At 37.8% G+C, this 25132-nt stretch overlaps 1 protein-coding gene across 7 annotated transcripts in view; it reads left to right on the forward strand.

The window, feature by feature from the left end:
* The window catches only part of dyrk4 (dual-specificity tyrosine-(Y)-phosphorylation regulated kinase 4), a 50180-nt gene that overhangs the window by 19327 nt on the left and 5721 nt on the right, over positions 1–25132 (forward strand). For 3 of the 7 annotated variants that reach the window (XM_067435668.1, XM_067435667.1, XM_067435670.1), the window contains 6 exons: positions 9890–9973; positions 13231–13374; positions 13942–14083; positions 14223–14386; positions 15159–15295; positions 24326–24466. In XM_067435668.1, the coding sequence (XP_067291769.1) occupies positions 9890–9973; positions 13231–13374; positions 13942–14083; positions 14223–14386; positions 15159–15295; positions 24326–24466 (812 nt within the window). Of the gene's footprint in view, positions 1–1663; positions 2016–6196; positions 6879–9889; positions 9974–13230; positions 13375–13941; positions 14084–14222; positions 14387–15158; positions 15296–24325; positions 24467–25132 lie in introns of those variants that run through there. The other 4 variants (XM_067435666.1, XM_067435669.1, XM_067435671.1 and 1 more) reach the window with 4 other exon arrangements.

Raw genomic sequence — 25132 nt, forward strand, 5'->3', positions numbered from 1 at the left:
TGTTCTTTTGGCAAGGTTGCCTGCTAAAATTCACATTCCTGGGTCTATATATCACAATGGAGGTCGCTTCAACCCGCAGACATGGAAAACCACCCCCGGGAAAAACACCGACTTGGCAACACAGTGCAGTTGAGTACTGTTGACATTAGACAAATAACGGTATGCGTCGCTCCGTTGTTCTGATTGGTTGTAGGTCTATTCAAATGAGGTCTTTTCTGGTTCGGTTGAAACACGCCCCATCATTACAGCCCAATGGAGCAGTATCACTCATATTCTGACTAGAATAGTCAGTATGACGATGTCAGGCTAACAACCTACATCTACTCACTAGCCAATAAAAATGCAACGTGAAATGGCGTATTGATCAACGCGACATGGCGCTAAAACTTAAAACTACTTACCTCTAGTTCCATTTTAAAAAAGGCATGCCAAATTTGCCTCTTTTCACTAGCCATGACCGCTTCTATATTCTCCTCCTCTTTTTTTCAGAACACATAAAAATCAAATTGTGATTAATCTTGCTCTATTTGTTTACCACTAGCACATGATGATGACGTTTTATTTTTCCTAACTTGCATCACAGCCTATGATTCAATAGGTGTCATTATCGCATAGTCTACATACATGTCGTACCTAAGTTTATTAGATTCATGCCGTACGGATATGTAATGACTCATTACCAGAATCACATTAGAGCTAAACTTTACAGGAAGGTGGCCCTCCAGGAGTAGGATTGGACCCCCCCTGTATATTGGTTTAAAATCTTTTACAAAAGATGATCCTAATGCAAATATATCTGTGTTAGCTTTGGAGAAATTCAATATAAGAGGTACATTTATTTACAGTTCCAGGCTGTTTTATTTTAAAATAATTGTATTGCCAGAAGGCCTGTAATATCATAGTGGAACCTCACACCTCACATTGAAAACCCCAGCAGCCATGTGATTACAGGCGAAACATCTGTTACATAACCACTGAGTGACATGATTGAAGTTATATGTCTACGGCCTTCCAAATGTCAGTTACAATGTAAACATAAAGTTGGTAAATACATTCCTATTCTCAGTTAGTGGCATGTGCACAAGATCCGATTTGTCCTCTCCTAAGTGGCGCTGAGAGATGTGGGTATACACATTAGACCCCAAGCCCACATGGCTGAAACAGTCCGAAATATTATACACGGAGGCAAATGGCGGAGGTATCACTATGAAGGGCACGGCTAGCTTTCCCAGTCTCTCTGTGCTGTAGCAAGAGAAACCAAAGCCTTTGTGTGCATGCCGAGAGATAAGATTTCCTCTCTGCACTTCGCTGCTGTTTGTCAGCGTCCTGGGGGAATGTGAGCAGCGGCAGGGAGAAAATATCTACGACTCTGTCTCCAGGAGACGGCCTCTGGGAGAGAGGGGTTACCAGAAGTCCCAACAAAAGCCACTTCTGCTGCCCCTGAGTGGAGCTCCACTGTCAGGGATCACTCCCCTGATGCATCCCATAGAGGAAGAGGAAGATGGCACTGAGAGCCCCCACTGCTCAGCCTCCGGCTCAGGATAGCTCCCTTGTGGAGTCTCATCCACACGTCACCAAGCTCCCTGTTACCACCCATTTATCCCTCTCTACAACACACATCTCCTCGAGAAGAGATGACATGCGAAATGGACTCTTAGACACAGCGCAGAGAAGTGACTGTGACCACATCCTCCTCAATCCTATATCCAGAGATTGTGCATCTTTTGGACAAGCACATGTCTGTATAAGTCTGAAAGGAAAGGGTCCATTCGAGTTGCTCAGTCCGGACCATGGAGCTCTGGATCATCACCGACCAAAGTTGTTTTGGTTAACTTCAGTGTTCCTTAACGATAGGTAGACATGATGTGGTGGGACTGAGGCGTGTGGTTACTGCAGCATGGGGAGACCCCATCATGGGTGGTAAAGGGACCACACCACCTTGCTGTGGCTTTGAGATCCTCCAGAACTGCTGGGGCACCCGACAGAGTCATGGAAACCGGAGAGTTCAACCCGAGGTAAAGATTAACGGTGTTCTGCCAACAGAAAGTGCCGTCTCCTAAAATGTCCATCCCCTTTTAATGTATTATGGATACCTGCAACTCTAGATCAGCTAGATTGCAATTCAGCAAGTTTAGTGAATTTGTAAGAGTAAATATTACAGTAGATGTTTTGGAAAAATATTTTTTCATCCAGTCCTTTTAATTCTGTTCTGATTTACTTTAGTATGACTGAGAATATAAACATTTTAAATGCAAAGTGATCACTTGTCTTTAAAATGCACACAAAACCTGCAATATATAATTCTTCACAAGGCACAAAAAATATTAAGCTAAATGTCTGTCATGCTATTTGCTGCACTGCGATGAAAAGTTTGCAAAAATGTAACCGTTACGGGTATACAGAGGCAGTAGTAGTATGTCAAGATCCAGAAAAGCACCATAACATTTCATAAAGTTATTGTATGTCTTCAGACTAGAATATAGTGCACAAGTCATGGGCTGCTTTTATGGAACTATTTTGGAGTTTTAACAGCTGCAGTCATCAGCCATTCATAAGAAGCAGACTATTTCTCACTACTTTTATGCTCAGTGAAAAAAGGCTACATGTTTTGAGCAACATTAAGGAGAGTGGATGATGACAGAGTTTAATTTTTTTCTCTCAAAGTCAAACATTTTGGATCAAAATGTTGATTTGATTAAAGGTTCCTCACTCAACTCTTTCACTAAAGGTTCCTTTTGAGACTGTCTCTTGAACGCTCAGTTTTGATGCCGGACTGAAGACTAACGGCCATTTCACACATACTCCGTTTGCAGTGCGTATGCGGTGCATATTTTTTTCCGTACCCATGTTAACGGATTTCAGCTTTCACACTGCATGTGGATGCGGTCCGTCGGTCCGTTCCAGGAGCGGTGCGTCTACAGCAGTGCGGCGACTGTTTCAGCACCGAGTCTATTTTTTGCTGTGCTGCACTGCTGCATTAAAGTGACAGAACATTGCTCGCATTAAAATAAACATGTACTGACGCGAAAATCTAGTAATTTCACCACAGATGCATATAATATATCATGTTTCAAAGTCAACACGTGGCTTTTTTCTAGGAAATGACACCTTACCTGGCATTTACGTTAAAAAAAGTACCATAATCGATAGCACTCGTCCTTTCTTGGAGGTGGAAAACAAAGTTCTTTATGACCTGCAGGATTTCTTTTAAAAGGGTTTAAAAACGAAAGAAAATACGAGAGTTGGCTGTTTTTAAACTATTGTAAGTTTCTAATTTAAAATGTGTGTGAATTTAGGCAATAACTTATGTTTAAATGTTTTGCGACTTGTGTGAGCTAAATCTAAAGTACTATGCTATATAAATATGAATTTATGAATTGAATAAAATGTTGTTTAAATGTAGCACGTTAACCTGACTTCTATGAAAGAAATATGCATATTTAATGAGCTTCTGCTCTCTGTCAGTTCACATGAGGGAAGGATTGTTTTAAAAGCGGCAACCGGAATGATTCTCTCACAGGGCTCGCACAACGTCTTTATAAAACAAGCACAAAGATTTATCTCTCGTCCACCTGCGACTGATTGGGATATAATTTTTTATTATTTGGCCTGTCCGATTGGTGGATATAAGCACACCCAAGCACACATGCGCACGGCCTTCAAATATTAAGTCAAGTGAACGACGCAGATAAATAAGGAATGTTATTGACTATTGACAGTCTTACGGTTTGATAGCTCGTCTGGAAAACACATAGCCCCGGGATGTTGAGATTTGCCAGCCCTGGCCCACACATGTCCGAGTCTGATCCGGAATGGCAATAAACCAACAAATAAAGGATTCTCCAGCATTTGACACATGCTAAAGTATGTTCTGTTAACGTACACATAATCAAAATGATTTGTAACAATGAAATACTGTCACATATATATAAAAAAAAAAGCAGGCGTACATATTTATCTGTTGAGGCGGCATTTTATTACGTCATTGATCAATATATATTTGAGAGCTCTCGTTTTCTGGGCATGGGGTCAATAAAAGCTTTTCTTTGACTAACAAGGAAGTTTTCAGCTCCGAAACAGGATATTCTTATATCACAATGAACTTTTATATATCAAAGGCGCAAGGGAAAGTAGATTTCTCAATTCATTGTCTCTTTAAATAATTATGCTAAAACAATTATTTACCAAATCAGTAAATTCTACTTCAAATGGCTGATTATAAAATGCAAATAAGCAGTCTATCACTTTTTAATCATGACTGCATCAACAGGAGTGAATGTGTGAGTGGTATATTTACCTCACACATTTTCATGCAGAGCTGTTCTTAATAAAGGAGCCTTGAATGGGATGGACCAGAAATTCTGGCAGGCTGATGGAGATTGAGCTGGGAAAGAGGCGTCATGTGTGCTCTCTCTGAGCTCCATTGTGCTGAACGAGCACTCCATCAGGAATAGTTCATCCTTATAGCTCACCATGATTACTAGAGTGCTTCTGTGTTATGTAACATAAACACTAATCATAATCAGGCCTTGTTCTCTTCCTCCCACCATAGCAAGTGTTCTTCTTTCACACACCTTTGTCTCTCTGCCTATTAATCTCTGTCTTTGTTTTAGTAGATAGTCTCTCAAGGGAGTAGTTACAGTGGAAAAGCTTCACCCCAAAATGAACATTCTGTCATTATTTACTTATGTCTTCTTTTTAAACCTGTATTCTGTTTTCTATGGACTGCTTTTATTGTTTTTGTCTTAAGGGGATTGATTAACTGTTATATGGATCTATCTGAAAACTTTTACAATGAAACAAATAACAGAATGTGGGTTTGGAAAGACATGAAATTGAGTAAATAATGACAGAATCCTATTTTTTCATGACCTGTGCCTTTTAATATATTAATCTATTCATTGCATTTAGATTTGTTTACATAGTTTTTCACTGAAGTAGACCAATACTCATTATTGTGTATTATTGTATGCATGTATCCAAAGGTTTTGTGATGCTATGCACGCTTGTGTAATTATTCCCAAGTTCAAAACAACATGTTATCACTCATCTTCAGAACTAATCACTGTTAGTCTTAAATTAGTATAGACACAGGCTGCCTGAATCTGACATTTGAGAAAGGTGGTTCGATAATAAGCCTACATGGTGAGTCACGTTGTATCAGATACAGTGCTCACTGCACAGCTTCCGCCTCTGCATGCTTGTTACATGTGAGCAGTGAAGTCTATAAGGAACAGGTGTGAAAAAAGTGTCAACTTGCTACCTTCTATATTTGCCATTTATGAAGGCTTAAAGTGTTTTGTATTGCTAGAATAAGTCAAACTAAGCCCAGTAAAAGGGGCTTACATTGGGCTTTTGGCCATTTGATGATAATTCAATAGATAATTCAATTCAAAAGTGCCTTCAGAAGCAGTATACTGCTTTTATATATATCATTAAAAATAAATAGTTCACTAGTATAGGTCACAGAAATCCATTTTGCAATCAAGATGTATCTCTCCAAAGTAGACGTAAGGGCTCTTCACACATTCTCACTTTCCCTCTGTGAATTTTTTTTATCGTTGGTCTATCCGTAAACATACATAGCCTACTTGCAAATGTGTCACCAAGATGCCAAGTCAACTTAAAAAACAGTTCAGTTATTAAAAAAGTTGGTACTCTGTGCTTTGGATAATCCCTTCTTAACAAAAGTATAACGTGCATGGCTCAGTGAGTATGTTTATAACTTTTTTTAAACATTACTTTTGAGTTATTCAGTTTAATATTTAAATATAGAGATTACTCTTACTATATTTTTGCTTAATTTTCTGTTGTTAAAATCATTTTTGTAGTTATTAACCACAAGTTTAATTTACTAATAACTGCAGATGTATTTATAAAACATGAATAATTTATTTTGTAAGCAAAGGGGGACTTACACTCTCAACATGGCTACTACCCCACAAGGGAGACCACTTTTATGTAGGCTACAAATACACACGTATAAATATAAACACGTTTTTCAGCAGTCATTTTAATTTCTGGGTGTAAAAAGTTGACAAGTTCTAGTTGAAACCTACACAATAATCTTCTATTCAAATCAAAGCCCACTTAATCACGGAGTAATACGGTTGAGTGAGGTTTTTGGGCTCTTGGCTCGCCCACTGCTAGTGACATTTTGAAATATACTGATAGGCGTTATTTATTGGGGACCCATCGTTCGTTGACAGATGGAAACTTAAAGAGAGGGCAGTAAACAGATAGTGCCGAAGGCGGTGCCGTTGCATACTCAACGCCCGTGTCGAAGCGAGGAAATTGTGAGCGGAGGCACTCGCGCGGCAAGTACACACTAAAACCTCAATGCCTGTGAGCCGCTTGTGTTATTAGAAGCTTATTTTTGCCGCTGCACATTCGGACATTGTGTCAGAACTGTCTTGGATTTCCACTTTAGGGTCGCCATGACTTGGCCAACTAATGTACTATATGCTAGGATGGAAGGAATATGGGTTCAGTGAGTGATAGGTAAGCGCACGTAAACACATCTATATAGAGTGCGGTCAGGCTGGAAAACCTGAACAGGTGGCATATCTCGGGACATTCACGTCAAGTGGAGCAGACGGACAGCTTGCCTCCTTCCGTTAATCTCCTGCTGACGAAAGCTTTTCAACCCCTCTCCTCCTCATAGGGAAACAATTCATTTCGCAAAGTTCTCGCTGCTATTTTCCAGTGCTGACAGGACGGGTTCCGGTGTCTTACGGGATTCTTAAGATGCAAGTTTCCTGCTGGATTTAATAGCGAGCGCGTTCTTTTTTTTCCTCTCAAGCCTTATGCCTTATGACTTGGATGTGTTGATTATCCACGTGTCAAAAAGCGACATGTTTCCTGAAATTAATAACAAGGTAATGTATGACGAGTAGCGATGTAGCTATGTCTTTCTTGGCATGCAGTTATGATTAGCCTACTCTTGAACAAAAAAAAAAAACCTTCATAATATTTTTGAAATATTTAGCCTATCTGATTCTATTGGTTGCACTGACGTTTACAGTTATTATTAGGTTATTATTAATGTTATAAACATGATTTTATATATTAAATCATTTATGCATCCATGTTGTAGGCTATTAGGCTTCATAAAACGTATTTTTATAATGTATTTTTTTCCTCATATTTAAACATATTATTCAGGTAGGCATTTTAAAGTGTAGCATAGCCTACCACAAGCAGTTTATATTATCAGATTCAATGCCATATTCAATACCATACAGTTTAACCGGGTATCAGCCTCCACTGTTAAAAAATCAAACACATTGATTATCATGAATGGCAGCATTAATTGTTTCTGATAACGTGATGTATTTCAACTTCAAAAGAAAATGTATTAGATCTATATATTTCCTAATATATGTGTGCATGTAACATATAGGCTATATAATATAGGCAAGCTTACTTTTCAAAGGGCAGAAATGCGTTACCATGGTAATAATTGTAAGGGACTATAAATAACTTCCTTACGTTTATTTATTTATTTATTTATTTGTTATTTGCTCAGGTTTCATTATACTTTGCCTTCTAAGAATCGTAACTCACACAGTAACACGAGAGATTTGATTGCAACTCCGTTCTGTATATTTTCAGTTTTATAGGCGATAATGTTTTTAGTGCAAGGTTACAGTAATCTGTTCACCCTATCACTCCATCTGTGTCATTTCTCCCACTGATGAATTGCATTTTGACAGATGCATTGTCTCTGTTTTGTCAAAGACTGATGTAAAAGCACCCCTTGAACCCTATAACTGTGCATGAGTATATTTGGCCTGAACATGTGATGGTTAGGTTGCTTAAAAAACCTCAAGCCAGTGTCTAAGTATGAACTATCCTTTAAGGTGGTTGTCAGCAAATGATTCAGTACTGAGCTTCAAGTTACTATGAATGGCATTCATATAGTCCTGAGTATTAAGAAAGGCATAGGATGTATTTTTGATTCCTTCAGGGTGTGGTTTGGGTTTTGCCTATGACCATAGTTTCTACTTCATTGAGGTGACCCAAACCCTTCTTCGGTTTGTATTTGTATGTGATTCCAAAATGTGCAAAACCCACTGGTGTAGGGATTAACCACCAATTTATATGTTAAAATACATACATTGAATATAATGTTTGGGTAAATAGAGTGAAATCCAATTGTTTAGTTCAGTTGTCACAATAGGGCCTATATTAGAGATTCACTGATATAAAAATTCTAACCAATACTTATTTTCTTAATATGTCAGATCTTAAAATTTTATACTTTTTTGTTTCAATAAATTATTTAAAAAAATGTTTCTTTAAATGCTACAATTGAGTTTACGCATTACAACCTCATCAATATCAGTATTGAAATTGATATTCAATTCAAAATTAGCTAAATATTATATTTTACAGTGTTTAAGTGACTGTCCGATGATGGCAAAATCAAAATCAAAAACCTATATGGTAACAATATTGTGCATCCCTAATCAATATAGATCAGAAAAATGTCAAATCATCACCTTTTAAAGGAATGAATGCAAGCAGCAACTTTTTTTAATAATTTAATTGCCGAATGAAGCTGACTGATTAGTCTGCATGAAACACAAGGTCTTCTACCCTATTGGGACGTATATCTAAGTTATTAGGCTTCTTGAATAAGAAGAGAGGCGAGACTTGATGTTGTCCAAAAGGAATTGATTGGATCGTTGTCATTTGCTATTGCTGCAATCTCATGTAAGTGACAGGTTGTCCCGCCCTTGCGCTAAAAACACAACTAAAGATAACATGAATAATAAACAATGTGCACGGAGAAATCATTTATTTTAAATACTGCAGTATTCCATTAAAATACACAAGTGTTGTCCATTTTTGATTTCATGGTGATTTTAAGGAAAGTATCTCTCACTCTTGCATTGCACATTGACCCACCCTGTAACACAAAGCCCGTAGTCCAGAACATAGAAACTCAAAGTTGTTAATATTTGAATGAGTCTTTTAAAGCCCTGGGCTCACATTGCAGAGTTGACCGCCCTCAGTCTAAGTGTAACAAATTTTTACTGCCTGTTTTCTAAATGCATCTCTTTGTTGCTGCCACATGCGAGTCCATGTAATGTCTGATCCCTCTATAAGCCTGTATATACTTCACAGCACTGTGAATGAATGCAGTTAAGACTCAACACATCAGCATAGCTAAACCCCCCGATGAGAAGATACGCTCGGCCAAAAACCGGCATATGTTTTAGACTGCAAATAATCAGCCAGCGGATTAAGGCTGTGTGAGCCACATAAGTCTCTGAGGTGTGTACCAACCCAATGACTGCATGTTTCTTGGCCAATCTGTTTGACTTCTGCTACCGGCACGTGTTTGCCCGCGAATATCCTCTATTTGTATCTCACCCCCACCCAAGAGGCTCTAAGTTTAGCTGGAGCTTTTCGTCTGTCCTTATGCTCTCTGTCACCACTATTGACGCACGCTCAGCCTGATTAAGATGGATGTGGGCCTGTTTCATCGTATGTCCGCAATCATGAATGATTGTAGTCATCGCAGGTCCCCTGATATCCTTAACCGATCAGCATTCGTGCTCAAGTGGAACATTAGTTGGGAGATGATTGCTGTGAGTGTGAAGTATTAGTGAAGGAGTCTGCACATCTCTACTGTTCTCTATGAGGTCAAACTGCATCATCTGACATGGTGGGCATTATTGAAATATTACGTGCCACTGAATTAAAAACAAGCAACCTTGGTGAATCATGAGTCATCAGCTGTGTTGAATAACACAGATAGAGCGGAGATGATGCCTGAATTTATATACGCAGAATCCCACACATACGGCTGTGGATGTGGGTTGCAAGAGTGTGCCCACTCCTCACGCTCATGACGTCTTTCCTCCGCTCTCTTTCACAGTCAGCCAGACCCGAGGCTTTCCCTCACCCCCACAGGTCTCAGGCCGAGAACACAAAAATAGGACCCAACTGCACTTACTCACAGGTGAGCCCTTATTCACAGAGAAAAACGGTTACTTAACAGTGATGATTCATTGAAATTGGTTCACAAAGGGTGTGTAAATCACTCTGTAAGAGTGACTCTGTCTGGGAGGAGAACTGTGATGGGTGCAGAGTGTTTTGAACCATTTGGTCCATCTGTTGTTTTCAGTGGCTAAAATAACTTTTAATGGGTATTGAATGTACACTAACATTCAAAGTTTTGGGATCAGTATGAATTTATTTATGTATTTAAAAAAAAAAAAGTAATACATTTATTCAGCGAGGATACATAAATCAAAAGTGAAAGTGTTACATTTATAATGTAGCAAAACATTTCAAATAAGTGCTGTTCTTTTGAACTTTGTTCATTAAAGAATCGTGAAAATGTAATATTAAATTAAATATTAAACTGTTTTCAACATTAATATAAAAAATGTTTTCTTGAGCAAGAAATCAGCATGTTAGAATGATTTCCGAAGGATCATGTGACGAAGATTGGACTGATGATGCTGTAAATGTATAATTTATGTATTTTTATCAAATAAATTAATTTTTGGTAAGCATAATAACTTTTTTACAGATTATTTAAAGAGAGAAAGAGTTTTTAATGCTGTTTATGTGGTGTTTTGTGTAAAATAAGCAACATTATTCGCTGTTTCAGACAAGCCAAATGCTAATCATAATAATTACCGTTATGTGTCTGATGTTGTAGTTGTAGTTGTCTGCGTATACTAATGAAGCAAGGATTAACATTCAAGCTATTTTAAGGCATATGGGGTGCATTTCCCAAAACCAAGTCCATTAAACTCAATAACGATAGAACTTGTAACAATATTTGGGAAACGCACCCCTGTACGGTTAGCTAGCAAAACTCAAAAAAATGAACTTGCACTTTTGTTAGTTACACTCAAATCATACTTGTTTACATTACTTAAAAAACTAATGTAACTAAATTAACTTAAGTTTACTGAGTTGTTTCTAGTAAAAATGAGTATTGTCAGCTTAACTTAATAAGTGTTTGTTCAGGCATTTATTGTTGAGTGAAACGAACTGGCCAGTGGATCTGTAGTTCCCAGCATGCTTTGCAAGGGACTGCATTAGGAGAGTAAATTTAGGGATTAAAGTGTTATTTTATGTGTTTTTCAGTAAAAGGAAAGATGTTTTTAGTGTATTTTAGTGTTAAATATTCAGTTATGTTGGACATTTAGAGGAGTTTCTGTAATTATGGTTACCATTATGCATAAGAGTGGTGCCTGTGTTTAGGCTGTGGGCACTCATTGGATGGACGTCCTGCCCTCAATTGAGTGATTTTTGATTTTTTTTTTTTTTTTTAAACATTCACTTGTAGAAGAAGAAGTTAATCTAATAAGGTAAATTAAATTGATAAATGTGTTCACCTAACATAATACACTTTGTAAAAAAATAAAATAAAATAAAAATGGTTTGTATTACTTAAAGAAATTTTGTCAGCTTTACTTGACATTCTTTTGTTCATATAACTAAATTGTTATTTGTAAAACTTACTTAATGTAGTTGTGTGGAACCAATTGACGCTACTTTTTTAAGTAAACTTTTTTGAGTGTAAAAGAAAACAAAGAAGGAGAAACGTTCAATTTAACAATTTATTTGTTTTGTTTTTTGTTTTAAGGGATACAATTATAGACTGGGACTTTGACTTTTAAACAGAAGGTGCTGTTGAACTGTTATTATGACTGTTAATGTCTTTCAATTGAAACATAACAGCATATAAATACAAATAAATTGCTCAAATAATTTCTCATTATTTGTTTTATTTTAGTTAGGGGTGCGTTTCGTTAAGTTTAGTTTAGTTAGTTTAGTTTCGTTTAGTTAAGTTCTGTCGTTATAGAGTTTAATGGACTTGCAACCATTGTTGGCTAACGATGGTTTTGGGAAATGCACCCCATATTAGCTTAGAATGCCACTTAGCTGATTGGCCTGCAGGCTTAGACTATAAACTTCAGGCATTACAAACAGCTTCCCCTGGGGTACTAAATAGACTTAACCCTAAATGTAACCACCGTATATATTGAGGGTAACATGTCCATTTTAACATATTTTAACAATATTCTGAAGTTATATAATCTAACATTTGACAGTCTAAAAATCTTAAAGGTTTGTAATTTCTGTGACATTAGCATCAATTTGACATTAAACATTTAACTTAGTAATAAACAGCAGTATTTAAATGACAAAGACAGCAGCTATTTTGTGCTGTGGCTCAAATGAATCAGCATATATCTTTTAATTCATTTATTAAAACAGTTAATCTCAACATTTGCCAAATTAATTGAAATTCCCAACACTATCACTTAATGTTTTTTGGTTTAAATATACAAACTTTAATGTGATGCTTTAATGTGAATAGGGACTTCCATTGTGTGTCCGCCATCTATAGATGACAATGGAATGACAGCACCTATAGAAAGCGTTTGTGTTAAATCTTTAATGTTGAGTGTGAGATGACCCCCTAGCAGTTGTCATTAACTAAAAGCAATCTCTTCACTGGAGATAACATCCGCTTATAATAAAGTGCTTGGCATAGTGCCTCTTAATGTAGAAATCCCAAGACTCAATTGGGGTTTGTAACGCACAGCTGTGGTGCCTGAATGGTGGACGTTGTGTACACACAACCTACTGTATTCTTGTAGGTCTCTTCAGGTGCCCCTATATGCTATATTTAGCTTCTGTTTCTATGCGTCATGATCAAGTTGGCAGATGCCGCAGTATCCCCAGAACATATGAGATTGAATATCGCATCTATCTATAGACGCACTTGCTCGTTTTTCAGCCCAGAAGTTTGTCGAGCACTGGCTTTGAACCGTGAGAAGGGGGGAAACCTGCCAGCTACGAACAAGCCCCTCCCTTGTGCAGTGCCCTACATTTGTTTCATAGCAAGGGAACCTTTCATTTTATTCCTTCCAAAAGAAGGCATTGACAAAACTAGGAAACGTGTTGGGGGAAATCTGTATCATTCACTTTTTACACCCCAAATGTAAGATTTAGAGTATATGTTCATTGCTCTTATGGGTTGTGAAAGACTGCCCTATCGCTGCTTTTGTCCCCCACCTCGGTCTCAACAGCCACTGAAATTCCATCCTCTATGCAGGGGGTCTGGTTCACATGGGGCCACTCAGCTTGTGTGAAGCTCACGTATCTCTCCCCCTGTTTGGCCCTTGTTACTGATTTGTAGAGTTTCTCATGTTGAACGGTACTCAGAGTATTGTTTCTTTTGTTTTCTAGAAGTGTGGGACAGGAGTTGGTACTTTGCCCCAGCTTGAGGCTCCAGTCAAACAAGTTTTGGTGACCAATGGCAAACTTCTGCATTCAAATGGAACCTTACCCAGTATCGTCAAACAGTTGGTGCAAAGCACTCAAGGGAATCAGGTGGGATAACACTCTTACGTTTAGCCAAAAATGAAAATACAGCCATTGTTTGCTCACCCTCATGTCTATCCAATCCCAAATCACTTTATTTCTTCTCTCTAAAAAAAAATTGTTGTTTCAACTTAAAAAGTTAAGTGTCTCAACTTCACTAAACTTAAAATTGTAAGGCAGGATGAACACTTAATTTTCAACTTGTTTTTAAAGTGTTCTGTGGACCACAAAATTAGACTTTTTATTGTAGCTTTATATGTGTGTGTATATATATATATATATATATATATATATATATATATATATATATATATATATCGACAGTTAACAGCAAACATGTCTGTCAATCTCCAAAAAGCGCAAATACCCCATCAAAAATTCCATAAAATAGCTTAGAAGACTAGTCTCTGAAATTTTTGTCTGTTCCTCAAAAGAATTATATAGTAAGTAAAGGAATATAGTAAATATGAAATAAGGGTGAGTACAAAGGCATTTTTTGAGTGAACAATTCATATAATGGTCACAATGGCCACATTAAAATGTATTTAAGTTTGACTTAAATTTCTTGAAACTCAGGAGGAGAGGCCAAGGCCACAGTTTCCCAATCGCTTTGGTTCGTCGGTGGAAAACCTCTCTGAATCCTTAACCAGGAGCATCATCAACAAGTTTGAGAAGATCAGAACATATGAGGGACAGAGGCTGCCTATGTCTCCAACAAGTAAGTGCTCTGGATTTCTGTATGCATTTCATATATATTTAGAAATTAATAGACGGAGGTTTCAGTCACTGAAACGTCTATATTTCATTAGGATTAAATGTTCACTATTTATGTGTGTTTTCCTTCATCTGCAAAACAGCAGCACTGAAGCACTTCCAGAACCAGCTAACAGAATATGAGAGGGAGGAGATCATGGACTACTCTGAGATCTGGTATCTGGGTTTGGACACTACAAAGATTGAGGGTTCCCAGGGATCCCCACAGAATGCAGGCTATGACGATGAGCATGGTAGCTACTTAAAGGTTAGATAAAACATATCATATATATCTTTTTGTGATCACATTACTTTTGCCTGGCAATGTTATTTTAGTATCAATGAGATTGTTATAGTTTTTATTACAATTTTAAAATAGCTTCTAAATTCATATTTTCTGTTTTTATGATATATTAATTTTGTGCAAGTTAATCAACATGAAAAGGATCTACAGTAGCTAAATAAGCTAACTTAAGACAACATTTAATTTATTTTTATTTTATTTGAATGATTTTAGTTAATGTTATGGTATATATAACATCAGCTTATTTCTTCTTATGAATAAATAAAAAATATATACATAGCTTGGCTCCTGGCAAACAGTTTACTAGGTGACATACTGACCTCATTTTCAACTTCTCGATAAATGATGAAATTGCATTACAGCACGAGGTTGGCTAATTCGGCTGCCAGACACTAATGTCTGCTGTCCCACCCCATCTTCCTTAAATGTGCCTTTTCAGAATGACGTTCCTTAGGATTACTGGGCACTAGACTGAATGCCGTCAGGCTTGACGGTTTTAAGGGTCAAACAGCTGAAATATGCAGTCAAAACATGTAAACAATGTCACATGTCTGACAGTCCATATATGTGCCTGAATGTTAGTTTGGAAACAAACAACTGAGGAGCATTTATGCATTTCAATATTACCATTGCAGTATTTCTCTAAGTAACAGGAAGTCTGCCACTGCAAAGGAGATGGAAATAATTATGCTGACCTGTTTGTCAGCTGACTCTGTCCTCTAAATACTCTGTGCAGGTCCTGCATGACCATATAGGTTATCGCTATGAAGTCCTGGAGGTTATTGGGAAAGGATCGTTTGGCCAAGTCTTGAAATGTTTGGATCACAAGACAAATGAGATGGTGGCCATCAAGATCATTCGAAATAAGAAGAGGTAAAACAAACCTCCAGTCCATGTGTTCTTTATTATTCATATAATAATGGGGGGGGGGGACTATGCAATTCAATGGGGGCCATCAGCTTTGGTTACAGACATTCTTCAAAATATCTTCTTTTGTGATCAACTTTTGCTGGGTGAACTATCACTTTAACTAAGTGTTTCATTATTCCCATTAAAAATGTTCTCTTCATAAGGCCATCATAAGGTCTTTAATCAGGGCTTAATCGGGTTATAGTTTACAATGGACCTGATACACTGAAGGGTGTTAAAAGGTGTCTGTTTGTGTATCACATTACGTGTCTGGGCAGAACTGATCTCATGCCCTTCCACAGCCGTCGCACCTACTTTGACTGATGCTTTAACTTAAAACCCTCTCAAAATGCAAAGCTCAGTGTTGAATACTGTAAAGCTGCTCTGATGCTTTTAATTCAGCTATAGAAGAGAATGGATAGAATTTGTTTTCAGGAGTGTGTTTGTAATTATATTATAAATTTTATAAATATTACAGAAACTTATTTAATAATTGTTGCTTTCCCTGGGAATTGAACCCATGACCTTGCTTTTGCTAGTGCCATTCTCAAATGACTGAACTACAGAAAGGTTTATTAGGGCCCAAGCCCTGAAAGGGCGCAGAGCCCTATTGTTCTTCTAAGGATTATTATTATTATTATTATTATTTATTATTATTTTTTTTACCGACTATTTGGGCATTTTTGGGGCCTTTCCCATGCTCGAAAACTCTTGAAACTTTGCACACGCATCAGAATGCGCGGCCATCAGGGCCGGGCTGAGGCTGGGACCCGGGCGTGGCAGGGGGGCTCGACAGCGCCCCCTTGAATGCGAGATTTAACTTGGTCCATTAATAAAAAACGCTTGCACGTATATATATGAAACTCGGTACACATATAGAGCTCATTGGGCCAAACAACGATAGTGCTCATAGTTGTACGTCAGCCAAACAGGAAGTGAGCTATTATGGCTTGTTTGAAAACGCATGCTGTGGAATTTGCGATACTCCTCCTAGACGATTGATCCGATCAGCACCAAACTCGGTCATCATGAAGTCAAGACACTGAGGATGCTAAATTGCGAGCAACTTTTTGATATCTCAAACGGTTTGGCCGTGGCGAAGAGACGAATTTATGGCGAGAAAAGGCAAACAGGAAGTGTGTTATAACTTCTGCATACATTAATTCATTTTGATGAAACTTCAGCTGTGTGTTCGTTGTAAGAGGCCGATCACATGGATATGACTTTTGTGAGTCAAAGTTATAGCGCCACCAACTGGCAGCAGGAAGTGTGTCACTTTCAAATTTGCTTTAAATCCCCATCTTATTTTCACCCGATTTACTTCAAACTTCATCAGTATAATGTCAAAACATAGCAGATATAGATATATGAATGGATTCCTGATTCTTGAAATACTGTTGTCATGGCAATGTGTCAAAGTCTTATAATCTTTTTATGTGTTTTTGACACTCTCCCTTAAATGACCAGTAGAGGGCAATATTGTATAAGTTTTCAAGCAAAAAAACCTTGCCTGTGTGTGTGTGTGTGTTTTTCTAGCCTGTTCGGGACTTCAACCTGAATGCACACAGACTCATGAGGACTCGTGTCACTGTAGGGACCTAAACTGAGGTCCCAATGGGTACAAAAGCTTATAAATCAAACAGAATGAGTTCTTTTGAAAATGTAAAAATGCAGAAAGTTTTGTGTGATGGGTAGGTTTAGGGGTAGGAGCAGTGTAGGAGGACAGAATATATGGTTTGTACAGCATAAAAACCATTACGTCTATGAGTCCCCAGCAAGATAGTGAACCAGACATGAGTGTGTGTGTGTGTGTGTGTGTGTGTGTGTGTGTGTGTGTGTGGAGGGGGGATGGGCTGCAGCTTATACCTGCAGCTTAGTGTGTGTGTGTGTGTGTGTGTGTGTGTGTGTGTGTGTGTGTGTGTGTGTGTGTCAGTCACTTTCTCTCGATGATAGTAATTGAACCGTTACAAAACATAGGCTAATACAAATGTAAAAAATAAGTTAAAAAAATTAAAAAAATACTTTTGAATTAAATACAGGTTTCCTGGACTTACAAAATATTGCCCTGCAAAAGATAACTTTGCACATATTTGAAAATGACCTATTATATCCTATTACATTAGAATTCATCTATAATTAAATTACATCATAGGTGTGGCTTGAAACTTTTCCCCACCGTTTAGACTTTACTATGATTGTTTTGCTGAAAAATATGTTTAATCTAAATCTCACTTTGCCTCTCTCTCTCTCTCTCTCTCTCTCTCTCTCTCTCTCTCTCTCTCTCTCTCTCTCTCTCAGTATGTGTGTGTGTGTGTGTGTGTGTGTGTGTGTGTGTGTGTGTGTTTGGAGGGGGATGGTGCCAGCTTCATTTTGATTGTGAAAAGATTAGCTCATTGCTGTGTGCTTTGGCAAGCATTAAAGGATAAAAATATATATTATTCTGGGTTACAATAAAATTATAGAACCAGTTAATTTGTAACAATAGAAAAAACACATTTGAGTTTCCTTTTCAAACAATGACGTTTGTGTAAACTAAAAATAAGCAGATTAATGCCTTTTATTTTTGGACGAAAATGAGAGCAAATGATATAGAATAACAAGAAGGTGGGAGTATAGCCTTAGTTATGAACCAGGTTGGATATGTCCTTGAGAACACCGTTTTGAAGATAAAACTATTGTTATTGCAAAACAGTGTTTCCAGACAGTGAAGAAAAAAAAAAACTTTCTCCCACTGTTTAGATTATTATTTTTTTGTTTGTTTCAAATCTTGTTTCTTTCGGAATTAGACTCTGCCTCTCTGTCTGTCGTTCCCCTCCCCCCTCACTCTCCCTCTTTGAGTTTCACTCTGTTTGGGTTGTTTGTGTGTGTGTGTGTGTGTGTGTGTGTGTGTGTGTGTGTGTGTGTGTGTGTGTGTGTGTGTGTGTGTGTGTGGAGGGGTCTCACTCTTTGTGTGTATCACCTTGTCTCTTGATTGTCATAATTTAAACCTTCATATCACAAATAACTATCACTTTAGTGTGAAAAATAAGTTTAAAAAAAAACAAAAAATATACTATATCTTTAATTAAATACTGGCCTTCTGAACTTACAACATTTTGAGCTGCAAAATATACATTTGCACATAATTGAAAGTGACCCATTATATCCTAATACATAAAAAAAAAAAATCTATATTTAAATTTCATAATAGGTGTGGCTTGTGGTCATAGGGGTACCAGCTGCTGTGATACATGTGGCATATTAGAGCAATTTTCAAATATTCTCCTGTTTAAATGCATATTGCCTGTCGTGCACATTCTCAGCGGTATAAAAACATGCTGCATGTTTTAGAGAGGTCGACTTTGACCAGTAAATATGGCATATTCAGATGACTTTGATATCGTTATTTTAAATTTAATTACATTTAAACATTTAAAAGTGGCTGTTTATAATACACTTCCATAAAATGTATGCAGGCATATTCCTCTTACCTGACACTGATATTAAAATAATTTTTGCGGTTTCTGTGATTTGGCTTTATTTTTTATTATTTTTTATTTAAAAAAAAATATTGAATGCCACACATATTGAAATAAAAACAAGCATGCTTTTTGCTGCATAAAATTGGTGAACAATCACAAGCTACGGTAGGTCAAAAACACATAAAGAGAAGTGTAAGGATATTACAACTTCAGCATTTGGAAAGTATTCTGCACTCATTTTGAAATTGACATTTGACATCATCTGACATAAAATTAATGAATAAAATGTAATTGATCTCATAGATGTGACTTATGGTTCCTGGTCATAGCAGCACCAGTTGCTGCAGTTAATGAGGTGAATTCAAATGACTTTGACATAGTCCCTTTATTTATTTTTTCCCATATTAAATGCCTATTGGCCTGCTGTGCACAGTTAAGCTGATGCCACCGGGGTGGCGGTGCCCCCGGCTTGGGCCCGTCATCGCTGCTCGCAGCTTTAATTATTATTATTATTTATTATTATTATTTTTTTACGCGACTATTTGGGCATTTTTGGGGCCCTTCCCATGCTCGAAAACTCTTGAAACTTTGCACACGCGTCAGAATGCGCGGCCATCAGGGCCGGGCTGAGGCTGGGACCCGGGCGTGGCAGGGGGGCTCGACAGCGCCCCCTAAAGTGGGGTCTGAAAACGTGGTCTATAAATCAAACCAACTTCCACGCATATATATGAAACTCGGTACACATATAGACCTCATCGGGCCGAACAACTTTCGTGCTCTAAGTTATGCGTCAGCCCAACAGGAAGTGAGCTATTATGGGTTGTTCGGAAAACGCATGCTCTGAAATTTGCGATACTCCTCCTAGACGATTTACCCGATCAGCACCAAACTCGGTCAGCATGAAGTCAAGACACTGAGGATGCTAAATTGCGAGCAACTTTTTGATATCTCAAACGGTTTGGCCGTGGCGAAGAGACGAATTTATGGCGAGAAAAAGGAAACAGGAAGTGTGTTATAACTTTTGCATACATTAATTCATTTTGATGAAACTTCAGCTGAGTGTTCGTTGTAAGAGGCCGATCACATGGATATGACTTTTGTGAGACAAAGTTATAGCGCCACCAACTGGCAGCAGGAAGTGTGTCACTTTCAAAATTGCTTTAAATCCCCATCTTATTTTCACCCGATTTACTTCAAACTTCATCGGTATAATGTCAAAACATGGCAGATATAGACATATGAATGGATTCCTGATTCTAGAAAAACTGTTGTCATGGCAACGTGTCAAAGTCTAATAATCTTTTTTGGTGTTTTTGAGACTCTTCACATGCTTGAAATTGCATGAAACTCAACACACACATCAGACATGCTGTCCAGAAGATGCAAGCAAAGATTCAGAAACGGGCGTGGTAGAGGGGCTCAGTAGCGCCATCTTTTGTCCAAAGCGGGGGGTTAGTTTTATCTACAGTCACCAAACTCGGTATATATATTGTACATTTTGAGCCGGACAACTTTCTAATTTACAGTCATTAGCTCTGACCAACAGGAAGTCAGATAATTTGGTTGGAAGATAACAAGAAGTCGAAAGCGAGCTCTGAGTTTTTACCATCTCCTCAAAAGCGATTCATTCAATCTCCTCCAAACTCGGACAACATGAAGTAAATATACAGAAGATGCTAAAATGCGAACGGTTATTGGATATCTCAAACGGTGTTCCCGTAGCAAAAGCCTAAAAAAGACAAAGTAAGAACACAAGTGCCTGGTTCATAAATAAGGCTATACTCCCACCTGCTGGTTATTCTATATAATCAGAGTTTTTTTTTTTTTTTTTTTTTCAACACTTATGCTCTCACTTAAATGACCAGTAGAGGGCAATATTGTATAAGTTTTCAAGCAAAAAACCTTGCCTCTGTGTGTGTGTGAGAATGCTTTTCTAGCCTGCTGGGGACTTAAACCTGAATGCACACAGACTCATGGGGACTTCCCAATGGGTACAAAAGCTTATAAATCAGACAGAATGAGTTACTTTGAAAATGCAGAAAGTTTCCTGTGATGGGTAGGGGCAGTGTAGGAGGACAGAATATATGGTTTGTACAGCATAAAAACCATTACGTCTATGCTGAGTCCCCAAAAAGATAGTGAACCAGACATGAGTGTGAGTGTGTGTGTGTGTGTGTGTGTGTGTGTGTGTGTGTGTTGGGAGGGGGAGGGGGGGAGGGAGGGGGTGGATGGGCTGAGCTTATAAGGGTTGCCTGCAGCATACTTCAGCATTACTACTGTGTGTGTGTGTGTGTGTGTGTGTGTGTGTGTGTGTGTGTGTGTTATTTTTTCTAGCCTGGTGGGGACTTCAACCTGAATGCAAACAGACACATGGGGACACGTGTCACTGATTTCTACAGTGTGTGTGTGTGTGTGTGTGTGTGTGTGTGTGTGTGTGTGTGTGTGTGTGTGTGTGTGTGTGTGTAGAGGGGGGATGGGCTGATTAATACCTGCAGCTTTCTACAGTGTGTGTGTGTGTGTGTGTCACTTTCTCTCAATGGTAATAATTGAACCCTTACATATCATAGGCTAATACAAATGTGAAAAATAAGTTAAAAAAAAAAAAAAAAAAAAAAAAACCTCTACAAATACCTTGAATTAAATACTGAAATAAATACAAAATATTGCGCTGCAAAAGATAACTTTGCACATATTTGAAAATGACCTATTATATCCCATTACATTAGAATTCATCTATATTTAAATTACATCATGAGTGTGGCTTGAAACTTTTCCCCACCGTTTATACTTTACTATTTTTGTTTTGTTGAAAATCATGTTTAATCTCTCTCTCTCTCTCTCTCTCTCTCTCTCTCTCTCTCTCTCTCTCTCTCTCTCTCTCTCTCTCTCTCTCAGTGTGTGTGTGTGTGTCTGTTTATAGGGGGATGGTGCCAGCTTCATTTTGATTGTGTGAGTGTGTGTGTGTGTGTGTGTGTGTGTGTGTGGAGGGGGTCTCTCTCACTCTTTGTGTGTGCCACCTTGTCTCTTGATTTTCATAATTTAAACCTTCATATCATAGGCTATCACAAATAACTATCACTTTAGTGTGAAAAATATGTAAAAACAACAAAGAATATACTATATCTTAATTAAACACTGGCCTTCTGAATTTACAAAATTTTGAGCCGCAAAAGATGCATTTGCACATAATTGAGAGTGACCCATTATATCCTAATGCATTAAAAAATATATATATTTAAATTTCATAATAGGTGTGGCTTGTGGTCATAGTGGCACCAGCTGCTGTGATACATGTGGCATATTAGAGCAATTTTCAAATATTCTCCTGTTTATAAACTTCTATAAATTTTATGCACGCATATTACTCTTACCTGACACTGATATTAAAATCATTGTTGCGGTCTCTGTGATTTGGCTTAATTTATTTTTAAGAGAAGTGTAAGGATAATACAACTTCAGCATTTGGACGGTATTCTGCACTCATTTTGAAATTGACATTTGACATCACCTGACATAAAATTAAAGAACAAAATGTAATCTCATAGATGTGACTTGTGGTTCCTGGTCATAGCAGAACCAGTTGCTGCAGTTAATGAGGTGAATTCAAACGACTTTGACATAGTCCTTTTATTTTTTCCCATATTAAATGCCTATTGGCCTGCTGTGCACAGTAAAGCTGATGCCACCGGGGTGGCGGTGCCCCCGGCTTGGGCCCGTCATCGCTGCTCGCAGCTTTAATTATTATTATAATTTATTTAAAAAAAAAGGCATAGCCAGGCATAACATTATGACTATTGTTTTGGTCTCCCTTTTGCTGCCAAAACAGCGGACCCATCGAGGCATGGACTCCACTAGACCCCTGAAGGTGCACTGCGGTATCTGGCACCAAGATGTTAGCAGCAGATCCTTAAAGTCCTGTAAGTTGCGAGGTGGGGCCTCTGTGGATCGGACTTGTTTGTTCAGCACATCCCACAGATGCTCGATTGGATTGAGATCTGGGTCATTTTAAGGACAAGTCAACACCTCAAACTCGTTGTTGTGCTCCTCAAACCGTTCCTGAACCATGAACCACACGATTCCTCAGACCAGGTCACCTTCTTCTATTGCTCCGTGGTCCAGTTCTAAAGCTCACATGCCCACTGTTGGCGCTTTTGGCCATTTGACAGGGGTCAGCATGGGCACCCTGACAGGTCTGCTGCTATGCAGCCCCATATGCAACAAACTGTGAGGCACTGTGTATTCTGATACCTTTCTATCAGAACCAGCATTAACTTCTTGAGCAATTTGAACTACAGTAGTTTGTCTGTTTGATCACACCACGCTGCCCAGCCTTCACTCCCCACGTGCATCAATGAGCCTTGGCCACCCATGACCCTGTCACCGGTTCACCACTGTTTCTTCCTTGGACCACTTTTGATAGATACTGACCACTGTAGACCGGGAACACCCCACAAGAGCTGCAGTTTTGGAGATCACCCCAAAACTTGCCCATTTTTCCTGCTTCTAACACATCAACTTTGAGGGGAAAATGTTTAACATTCTGCCTAATAAATACCACCCATTAACAGGTGCCGTGATGAAGTGTTATTCACTTCACCAGTCAGGTCATAATGTTATGCCTGATCCGTGTATATCTTTATAATAATATACAATATTTGCATTCAAAACAAGCTGAAAAGTCTTGCATTTTAGCCTTTAAAATTGATGGTTGTAAACTACATTAAACTGTAGGTAAATTAAGTTGTATTATTTTAAATATGACATTCTTCTTTCAGACAAATACAATTGTAGTTATATATATATTTTAAAAAATGTCCTGGCTAATCCAAGCTTTATAATGGTGGTGAATGGCAGCCCAAAATTTGAAGCCCAAAAAAGTGTATCCATCCATTATAAATGCAATCTACATGGCTCCGGGAGTTAATAAAAAACCTTCTGGAGTGAATTGATGGGTTTGTATAAGAAAAATATCCATATTTAATCCGGCAGACCGCCTTCCGTGTTCAACTTCAACAAAAGTGTAGCACCTCTCGCAGTTCAAATGCTTACACTACATTGGATGTATTCGTTATGCTTTTTCCGTAAATTGAATTTGAAAGGTGGTCCGCCGGAAGCTAGAAATTTTACTTTATAATGTATTAAATACAGAAGGGCTTTCTTAACCCAAGACATATTTTAATATAAATCCAATTATATTCGTCTGAAAGAAGAATGTCATATACACCTAGGATGGCTTGAGGGTGAGTAAATCATGGAGTAATTATCATTTTTGGGTGAACTATCCCTTTAAGTATATGTACTTACTATAGAGTTTCGGTTAGGGTTTGGTTTAGGGTTAGTTACTTGTAATTATGCATAATCTACTGTTATTACTATATTGAGTACATGCAGTAACATACAACTAGGACACATTAAAATAAACTGTTACCAAAAAAATGATATGCTGTATTACTGTCTGAAAAATTGTAAAAAAAAATTAGCTGCATATTGATAAAGTTGTTAATAAGTAAGTCAATTTTCTTTTGACCTTCAGGTTCCATCATCAGGCCCTTGTAGAGCTAAAGATCCTGGATGCTGTGCGGAGAAGAGACAGAGATAATTGCCACAACGTCATTCACATGAAGGAGTACTTCTACTTCCGCAACCACCTGTGCATCTCCTTCGAGCTGCTGGGGTAGGTGGAAAATACTGGAATCATTTATATGGACACATAAGCAGTTTCAATTTAAGGTGTACCTGTATAGTAACTAACGTTAAACATGGGAATCACAGACTGAACTTAAATAGAATACTTCCCTGTAACTACAGCTTATTATAGACTCCTATTTTAAGTAATTATGAACCAATTTTCCTTCTATATTTCTGAGTGTAATAGGATATTCAATTTATATATATATATATAAATTGAATATCCTATTACACTCAGAAATATAGAAGGAAAATTGGTTCATAATTACTTAAAATAGGAGTCTATAATAAGCTGTAGTTACAGGGAAGTATTCTATTTAAGTTTGAATTCTATGTAATTTTATTAATGTTAAAAAATCGATTTATTTATTTAATAGTGCAATTTGATTTCATGTTGACTTTCCAGTAGATAGTCAAGGTAAAAAAAAAAAGTTTTATGTTGCAAGAAAAAACATCATATCATATTAGTTATGATTAATTTGCTACATGACACATTAGTTATGATTTATCGCCTGGGACTATGGTTTGTTCCAACGGTGGCCATATTGAGGTGTGAAGTGAGAGTTTCCCACTCGAGACCTTTTGGGCTCTGAGTAAAGTGATCAATTAAGTCGCTTTGCAGGAAAAGCAGTTTCATCTCTGGCAGCCTGAC

This window comes from Pseudorasbora parva, chromosome 25 (assembly GCF_024679245.1).
Source record: "Pseudorasbora parva isolate DD20220531a chromosome 25, ASM2467924v1, whole genome shotgun sequence".
Lineage (NCBI taxonomy): Eukaryota > Metazoa > Chordata > Actinopteri > Cypriniformes > Gobionidae > Pseudorasbora > Pseudorasbora parva.